Here is a 9,968-nt window from a genome sequence, read left to right on the forward strand (position 1 = left end):
TTCTCCCCCTTCTCCTTTTCCTCCATTCCTCTCTTCCTCCCCTCCCCCACCTCTTTTGCTTTTTTTCCCTAGACCAGATTACCCATCTTCCAATACTGTAAATGAACAGAGGGTGGATACAGGAGTCTTGACTTGTATCAATCAAGCTTAGACAGCATTAGAATAACTTACTTAGACTTTAAAAAATACCTAGCTTATTTCTCTTTCAAATACATGCTCAGGGCTTTCTGGCTTCCAATCAAAGTGCCGAATCTGTAGGCCTTGCAGAATCTATTAGAACCAACAGTCAAGAAACTCCCAGTGAGAAGGGCCAGAGATGTGCGAGGCAAGGTGTACAAAGATTTTCAAATAAATGCCATCAGCACTATGGGGACAGATGTGATGGGAGAAGGGAGAGAGGGGGAGGGGAGAGAAAGACAGAGAGACAGAGACAGACAGAGACAGAGAGAGTCAAGTTAGAAAGAGGTAGCATGAGAGTTGAGGACAGGTAGAATACAAATGGGATAAAATCGTGGTCAGGTGGAGCTGGAGAGATGGCTCAGTGGTTAAGATCACACCACTTTTCAGAGGGTCAGAGGTCAGTTCCCATCACCCATGTCAAATGCCTCATAATCACCAGGAGATCTGACGCTTTCTTCTGGCCTGTGGACACCTGCACCTTCATGCACACACAGACACATACACATAAGAAAAATGAGATGAATACTAAAAAACTATCTGGTCACTGACAAAAGTATGAGAAGGCCTAAGATTTTGGTGAACACACAAATGTGTTAACTGGGGTGGCCGACAGCATGGCTCAGTTTGCAGTGTTCTCTGTGTGAATATCTACTGCTTTTTTATATCTCTGAATTTTCATGCAAAAAAAAAGCTGTCTTAAATTTCTAATTTAATGTGATATCCCAATATTATGCTGCTAATATAAAATATTTTAGCATGGACCCTGTGATAAGTATTTGTGTGTTTTTATATGTTAAGTATTTATGCCAGGCAGTGGTGGCGCACACCTTTAATCCCAGCACTTGGGAGGCAGAGGCAGGTGGATCTCTGAGTTTGAGGCCAGCCTGGTCTACAGAGTGAGTTCCAGGACAGCCAGGGCTACACAGAGAAACCCTGTCTCAAAAAAAAAAAAAAAAAAGTATTTATTAGTTTTTATCTAGTTCTTAGTGGAAGTTGGTGGTGCTGGGGTGAAGGTAGACTCGGAGATGAGCTGGCAATTCCAGTCAGCCTTAGCTGGGGCTCCGCATTAAGCAGTTCCATTTTCTGTATCTCTTACAGTACCTGGTACTGTAATTAACCTTCTGATATTGGGGTTTTAGTTAGTAACCCACCAAAGATGGAGAAGCTGAGTCCTGGAGGCAGGATCTTGGAGGTAGGGAGTGAAGCACTTCAGGCCCAGGGCTGCCAGCATGCACTGCTCTACCACGGGAAGGCGTCTATATATAGTGATGCTCATTAGACAGTAGCAGATCCTTGCCTCTAGCTCTCTAACCTTGAATGAAGTCCACATGTCTGAAAACAGGCATGTAAGAGCTGCGGGAGGCAGGGCAATATCACTTCTTTGGACTGAAGAAGAAGTCAATGTAGTCAACGTGCAGTTATTATAGATATAGCTGGATTCCTGGCTAACATGTCTCCTGACCGTCACGTATGTAATTTCTGACTAGCACAGGAGGAAAACCACTTTTCTCAGCCAGCCTTGCTTTCTGCCTCTCTTGTTGATATACCTTGCTATACTTTCCCACCTGTGGATGCTAAAAACAACCAGAGATTTTCAGAAAAATTGAGTCACAGTAAATCAAACAAATGCCTCATAAAAAAATGCATTTGTGTGTGGGTGGTGTTGCGTGGAAAGCCAGCCCAAACTCTGCAGGATTCATAAATTTTATTTTTAAAGAGTTTTAACATATTTTATTGCATTTGGAGAGAAACAATTTCCACGTTAGAAAAAAAATGTTTTTCCCCCTGATATGTTCAGGTCAGTTGATGGTCAGTGTCATCTACATGGAGTCTAAATGGATGCTTTGCCCTTGGACAGTGACCGAGGATGGGCATAGGCCTCCCCTGTGGTCTACCTCACATAGGCTTCTTGAATAATGATTCTAGTTCAGGAAGATATGTGGTGCAGTGGTCACTGTACAGCTGAGGAAATCAGACCAATATGGAGCTTGCCCACCTCCTCCAAAGAGGCTAGAACCACCCATTTAGACCTGGCACCAAGCTTTCTAGCACTCAAGCTACCAAAACCAAGAAGAGGTGGTCTGTGGGGTATTGTGTGTGTCAAGGTGCTGCTTGGCGTGGTCCGAAACAAAGCCCAAGACACAGTTTGAAAGTGTCAAGAGAGCCCAGCGGTGGTGTTTTCTGCAGAACACACAAGCTCTGCATCAATAGAATTTCGTGGCAGGTTTCCTGTGAACTGCCCCAAGCTTGCCTGCTTTCAGGAGGTTTGCTGATGAAGCAACCATAGCTGGACCTCAGTCTCCTCCTCACAGCATTAACCACTGTTATGTGGCCCAATGCCATTCCGAGTAAACTTTCATAAAAGTAGACAGCCAGCCTTGCTTTAGGTCCTGCTCCCCCAGTCTTCAGAAACTAGCTAGTGATTTGGTATTGCCTCCCAACCCCTGCCTTTCTACAACTGAGAGACCAGTTTGAAAATATTGCCTCGTATACAGCCAAAAGTACACAACATGAGAGACAGAGGCAAGGGGGTCCCTTCCAGAGCAAAACCAGTCCCAGTTTGAGTTTGAGGCCAGCTGGGGCTACATCTGGAGCCCTCATCTCAATACCTCTTTCCACACACAACCGAAAAATGAAAATTAAGTAAAAAGTATCAGGTCCTAAGGTTACCTAACTGTTCTGCATCAGTCCTTAATTGCCCCTTCTGAACCTGAACCCTTCTGTATGTGCAGTCCTGTGTATCTCTGGGCTAATTAGAGACATTTAAATGGGAATTGCTTGAGTCAACGTGAGTCACTATCATTTACCTTATAAAATAAAAAGTGTATTGACCCCATTGCCGATCAAACCTACCCTGATGTGTAAGCGCACATCACAGAGGAAACTGCGTGCCTCGCAGGGAACAAAAGGCAGGAATGGCACAAAGGCCTCACGGTCCTTTAGAGACCCTCGGCCTTACTGACGTGTTGTTTCAGAGTTCTGAGCCAGCTCCTTGACCTCTGACTATAGTGAGGGTGCCGCTGTGTGTGACCCTGCCTCACATGGAAGCAGCTTCACGTCCTCCCTCTTCCTTCTTCCTCCTCCGTTGCAGGTGCCCCACAGACTCTTTACTTTGTCTTGTACACAATAGAAAGCTAGACGTCAGAGCTGAGTTGTACTAAAATTTTCAGGGCAAAAGAAAAGTTTGGCAGATTAAAATGCAGGTGGAGTACCTGGGTAAACCAAATCCAATACTCATGCTTGTTTCCTGCAGCTTTGTCCAGTTACTACTCCCAAGGGGAGCGAAGCATGTAGCAGACATAAAGATGGCTAGAGCAGAGACTCCAGCATGTGAGGTTATGGCTTTTCCTGTCATTAATAGGCACCCACAGAAAGCCAGGGACCATGCTAGGACCTTAGCTTATGTACTTGGGACGCCTTCCGTTTTTCAGCTTCAGTTCCTCTTGGAGATCGCCGAAATAAGTAATGTAGAGCCGCTGTCCTATACGATGAAAGCTTAGGTGCCAAGGTGCGCTGACAAAGGCGAAGGTGCCAGGGCGTCATGGTGAGAGGTATGGCTGTAGGAGGTCCAGCTGGAGGGCCGTGCTCACACTGTCTGGTGATTTGGGGTTATGCCAAGGAAAGCCTGACCTGTTCCCCACTTCTCTATCCTCAGGCCTCCTCGTGGGTACCCTCGATGTAGTACTGGACTCCAGCGCCCGCGTCGCGCCATACCGAATCCTTTATCAGACTCCAGATTCTCTAGTCTACTGGACTATTGCCTGTGGTAAGTCCCAGTATTCCGTGATGCACGTGCTTGCAAAACAAAACCAAACAAAAAACAAACAAACAAACAAAAAACTTTCCAAGTAGCAAGAGCTTTGGAAGGAATATCCTTGTTAAACGTAATCTTTTGTTAGTTTGGGGTAATGAACCTTGGGCACTTTAGCACCAAAGTGTTGATGGCTTAATATGGTGAAATTTCTCACTCTGAAGTCTCTTTGCGGGTCATAGAATCTCCAGCTAGAGAAGAAGGAACATACAATTTGAAGGTCAGTTTACCAGGGAGGCGTGAAAGGTGCATCGGCTGAGTTCACTTCCTTCAACAGCCACAAGTAGCGTGTAGCACACAACATGTATGCTCACACTCTGGCTAGAATCACTCGGATGGACCTCACTAACTGCAAGAGAAGCTGGGGTAGAAGAGGAGCTTTGGGGAGGTGTAGATGTGCTTCCTCAGTGACCCCTGATGCATCAGCACAGTAGCTCGTATAAGTAAGATTATTATCTCTTCAGATCGCCTCTGCGGTGTCCTGTGCTGACAGTACCAAGCTAGCGCTGAATCTCACAGTAGGGCTAACGCACTTACATTCACTGTTTACTTAGGCAAGTTAAAAAGAATAAGAGTGCCAGTTTGCTGTTTTGTTTTATTATTTTATTTTGCCACCTTTTAATAGGTTTTGCATTTATAGGGAAATTGAACAGGTAGTTCAAAGACCTTCTACTCCATGCTCCTGCCAACCTTCATTCCTACTATTATTAACAACCCACTCCAGTCAGTAATAATATACAACAGATTAATATAATATAGAAGGCCATAACTTGTTCAGAGTTTCTTAGCTCTTCCCAATGTTATTTTTTTCTATTCCAGAATCACACCAGTAAACTACATTATCTATCATAACCTCTTAGGTTTGTCCTGGCTGTGGGCAGGTTTCCCAGGATACCTTGCTTGGGATGGTCTTGACAGATATAGGTTCATGGTGTATTGGGGGATTGCTCCCCTATAGTACTAATTATTTCTTTATCTACTGCACTCTTGGGGAGTGAGCCTAGCCTTCATATCTACCAGTACTTCAATAGGAAGCTGGGGGAAGTGTTTTGTTGGCTGTGTTGGTAGTTGGTTGGAAAAGTTGGAAAATAGTCTAGAATAATATTAAAGCTGACGATGGGGCATGGAGTGTGGAGTCAAAAGACAAAGATGGCTGATGAGATAGATCAATAGGTAAAAATGCTTATTAGGACTGGAAATTGATTCCCCAGAATCCACATATAAAAGCTAGTGTGATGTACATACTTACAAAGCTAGTACTGGAGATATAGAGGCAGGTGGATCTCTGGGGTTCACTCCTCCTTGGCTGCTGAAGACCAGTGAGTGACCCTGTTGGGCAGCCCCTGAGGCACAGTACCTGAGGTTGTCCTCTGGCTTTCACAGGTGTGCACACATACCTGTACATGCATCTGTGTATACATATACACCTCCATCTACATGACTATGCTCATAATCATTCACACGCACGCACGCACACACACACACACACACACACACACACACACACACACACACTCTCTCTAAACTAAAAACCCAGCAAGGGCTTTAAAGATGGAGGAGAACCATTGTAGCCCTTGATTTTATGAGGATGTGACTCTCTGGCTGCCTCCTCACTCACTACCTCCTGGATGCTTTAGGGATCCTGCAGAGGCAGGAGTCCTTGGGCCTCTTGGATCTCTTTGCAGCCTTCAGGGCATCTGGTCCCCCATGTCAGGTTTCAGTGAAGTGAGAGCTGCCTTGTGCCTCAGACTTTCTTCCGGGCTACAGAAGTCCCCCTTCCTGTTGATTGCTTGGCATCAGTGCTCTTCATGCTGTTGGCTTTGGGGCATGGCCATACCACAGAGCAGCTCTTCCATGAACACCCCACATGGGGTGGAACCTAGATCTATAAAGTTGAGTTGTTCCCTAATTATCTGCTGAGCCAAGGCTAAGAAGCAGTAGGCTGTAATTGCAGTGGCATAATTTATACCCCTCCCCCGAAATGTACCTCCACTTGTCTAGTAAGTAGTGCCTGTCGCAACTGCATGCTCTCATTGTACTACACCCAGGATGGCTTCATCTTTTATGTATATTGATTGGCCATAGAGATAGCCCAGAATTTCCTTACAGAACACTCCAAGGAAGTCCTTTCCACCCACCTAATTATTCTTTCTTAATGATTTTTCGATTCATTCCAACTTGTATTTGAAATTTGAATTACTAATTTTAAAAACAGATGCTCCTCCCCCACAAGAATTTCCTCAGTGTGCTGTCATTTCTGCTTATAATCTTAATGTTAAAGTGCAAAGTTGGTAATTGGTAGGGAAATATGTCAGGGTTCTTAAGCTTATGTGTATTTTATGAATTATCGTACAAGAAACTTCAAGAGAAAATTGGCTTCTATGGTGGTTTCAATAGGAATGCTCCCCACTAGACTCATGTATTTGAACGCTTGGCCTATAGGGATTGGCACCATTAGGAGGTATGCCCTTATTGAGTTAGTATGGCCTTGTTGGAGGAAGTGTGTCACTGTGGGGAGGGCTTTGAGGTCTCATATGTTCAAGCTATGCCTAGTGTGGCACACAGTCCCCTGCTGCCTATGGATGAAGCTGCAGACCTCAGCACCATGTCTGCCTGCACATTGCCATGCTTCTCACCATGATGATAATGGACTGAACCTCTGAAGCTGTAAGCCAGCCCCAGTTAAATCTTTATAAGAGTTACTGTGGTCATGGTATCTGATCACAGCAATAAAACTCTAACTAAGACAGGTTCACTTCCTTGTAAAGCCATAAGATCATAAAGCCTTATCCTACGTGGCATTGTGAGTTATCTTTGAGAGTGAACTGAATTAGGAGAGCATCAATCATCCATGTCTACATTCCGTGTCTTGATTCCACTGTCTATAGATCAGAAGGACTCTGAACTATAAATCATGGGTATAGATGGTTGCCTTAGATTTGAGACAGAAAACTAGACAGGAATTTTCTGGACCTCTGGGTAAGTGTAACTTTATTGCTAACATGGTAATTACCTTACCCGGAGCATCGTCAACGGCACTGTTTGATGGACACACTTCCTATTCTCAGTCCTGAACAGGGTCTTGGGTTGGTTGCCCATTGATTCACTCTAACTTTGTTTTGCCAACCCAGAATCTCATCGGGGTCTTTTTGACCATTTGGTTTCAGAACTGACAGGTCCACCAGCCATCACTTTGTCAACCATCATCTTTGGGGAGGGACAGGGAAGGGCAGGGAGGGGCAGTGTTCATATTCCCAGTTATGGCTCCTTATGTAGATGGATCTCACTGCTCATTGTCGCGTCCCTGTGCTCGGTCTGGCACCATGTCAGGGGCACCGTGATTATACATTCTTTTAGCCAGTAGCTGTAAGACCCAGAGAGTAATCAAGCATTGCTAATGGTTCTGCTCCTAGTTATTGCCTGCAGTAGACCAAAAAATGTCAGCTTATTAATTTTCCTTCCACATGCGATAGACAATGTGGAAGTTTAAAGGCATTTTTAGAACCATTGTTTCAGTCTGTGTAGTTCAAAGACTTTTCTTACGTGTGTGCCTGTATATGAATTTTCATGTGTGTACAGGTGCGTGTGTGTGACAGTGTGCATACATACGTAGGCATGAGTGTGAAAGCTAGAACACAATGTAAATTGTCATTGCTTAAGCATTTTTAACCTTGCTTTCTGTATTTACTATATGCATTTATATGTGTGTATACTATTATATAAAATATATAATGTGTGCACATAAGTATTTTAAAGCAAATGAAAGTAAAAGTACAGCATTGAAAACAATTTCTATATAAATGAAACGTTTTGCAACATTAATGTTAATAGGTACTGATTTGTTGGGTACCATCACACTCTCCTTAAGACATCTAAGGTTGTTTGCTTTGCAGCTGTATTCTGAACACCCTGCTATCAGTGAATAGTTGCCTTGGCTAAGTCTCTGGACGCTCCTTTACATCACCTTAGGATAAATTTATAGAACTAGGAACTGGGGGTCAAAGACTACCCACATTGGCTCACCGAGATGGCTCACTGGGTAAAGGCATTTTCTGTTAGATTGCTGGGACCCATACAGTGGAAGGAAAAAACACAACTCTAACCTCCTAATATATGCTTGGCACTCGTGACAAGTGCCCCCCACTCCCCACCACACACGCACTCAGAGACGGGGTGCTTAAGAAAGAATGTCTAACACCTGCAGCCTAATTGTCTTCCAGAAAGATAAGAACGTCCATTCCCACCATTAGGTGGTTTTGGCACTTAGTAAAGGACACCAGCACTCATCTTTACTGCCAAAGCCAGGCAGGTTCCCTGGAGCTCTCTTGTTTCCAAGTGATCACAGTGTGACAAGCATGTTATAACTTATAAGTTATATAACATAACATATAATATATAATATTATATATGATATATGTTATAACTTATACTTATGTTATAAGTTATATAATATAACATAATATATAATATAATATATAATATATAATATGTTATAACTTATGTTTATGTTATAAGTTATATAATATAACATATAATATATAAGTTATAATGTTATATAAGTATAAGTTGTGCTTATAACTTATACATATATATATATGTATATATATATGTATAATGTTTCATAACTGCTTCTAATCCATAAGGAATTAGAAGCAGTTATGAAAGCAGCCTATGGTCTGTGCTCAAGGAGTTTCACAGCCATGCTTTCATGTGGTGATCTGGGCACAGACGTTGAGGTGCCAAGAGCAACAGAGACCAGCAGAGTACATGTGACTGGTCAGAGGTCCAGCAGCTGGATTCTTTGTGTGCTCAGGCCAGAAGGTAGAAACATTTTCTAAGTCCCGTTTCAAGGCAAAGTTTGGCACTTTGCTGCTGTTTGTGGTAGTCCTAGCAAAGTAACTCCTCAGGGCTTTCTGTGCTCTGGGTCCATCCTAAAGATGTGCCATATGCTGTCTGTCATATTGAGTCTCTAGCACAAGCTAATATAACAAGTGTCATTACCTATGTAGCACAGAGGAACCTGAAGCATGAAGAGGCTTACATCACCCAGCACCCCATCTGCGTTCTAGTCCGTCATAGGAGATATCATGTAATAATGGCTTTTAGTAGCCGGGTCCTTATCCTGGAGAGTCTGACCTTTGCCCCTATGACCTTTGACTTTACGATCCTGGAGAATGACAGTGAGCTGCAAATATGAACATGGGTTTAAGAGCCAGAAAGTCAGGATCCGGTACATAGCGATGTGAGAGGCCCTGCTTCCTCATCTGTAAAGGATTATTATGGTCTTGCTTCCGGGACCAACTCTGCTTTAGACTGGCATTGGTGAGTGTGAGTAGCAGAATGCTGTCTTTAACATTTGTTTAAATTGTTTGTGGTGATAGCTCTGATTAGGTGTGGGCTTTGAGAAGGTAAACTTCCGAACATTTCAAGTCAATGTGTGTGTGTGTGTGTGTGTCTTTTGCCTTGTCCTCTGTGTGTGTGTGCGTGTGTGTGTGTGTGTGTGTGTGTCTTTTGCCTTGTCCTCCAAATACGAGTTTGTCCTTTTCCAGGTGCTGAGGTATAAATGTGTCACTTGAGATCCCCCTTGAGTGTGTACTGATGTACTGAGTTTGAAGCCAGCTCACTCTACATCACAGCATCTCTTAATAGAGACTGGAGAGAGGAGGGCACAGTGATGGCAGGCAGGCCACTGGCACCGAAGTGTGCAGGGCACTGGGTGTTTCTCTTGCCTTCATTTGCTGGGTTAGCTTTAAATTTTTGTGTATGGTTGCATTTTGGAAAAAAACATGAGAGATGTCTTTGTTTGTTTCCTTTTATTTGAGAAACTCTAAATGTTGTATATTTGAAGACTGAAGCATGTCAGAGATCTAGTCAGCCTGTTCCACATCTGAAAACCCACACTAGTTTAGAAGGGTTAGTGGGCTTTGTTTTTTGCTCTGTTGCTGTTAGTTTGCTTGTTTTTCTTTTTTCTTTTTCT

The 9,968-nt window shown here is 43.5% G+C and overlaps 1 protein-coding gene across 3 annotated transcripts in view; it reads left to right on the forward strand.

The window, feature by feature from the left end:
• The window catches only part of Tbc1d9 (TBC1 domain family member 9), a 121,829-nt gene that overhangs the window by 45,074 nt on the left and 66,787 nt on the right, over window positions 1–9,968 (forward strand). For all 3 annotated transcript variants that reach the window (XR_004110089.1, XM_031340507.1, XM_031340504.1), the window contains exon 2: window positions 3,836–3,946. Coding sequence is in view for 2 of the 3 variants with exons in the window: in XM_031340507.1 (XP_031196367.1) it covers window positions 3,836–3,946 (111 nt within the window). In the remaining variant the exon portion in view is untranslated. The remainder of the gene's footprint in view (window positions 1–3,835; window positions 3,947–9,968) is intronic.

Source organism: Mastomys coucha, unplaced genomic scaffold (genome assembly GCF_008632895.1).
Source record: "Mastomys coucha isolate ucsf_1 unplaced genomic scaffold, UCSF_Mcou_1 pScaffold22, whole genome shotgun sequence".
Taxonomy (NCBI): domain Eukaryota; kingdom Metazoa; phylum Chordata; class Mammalia; order Rodentia; family Muridae; genus Mastomys; species Mastomys coucha.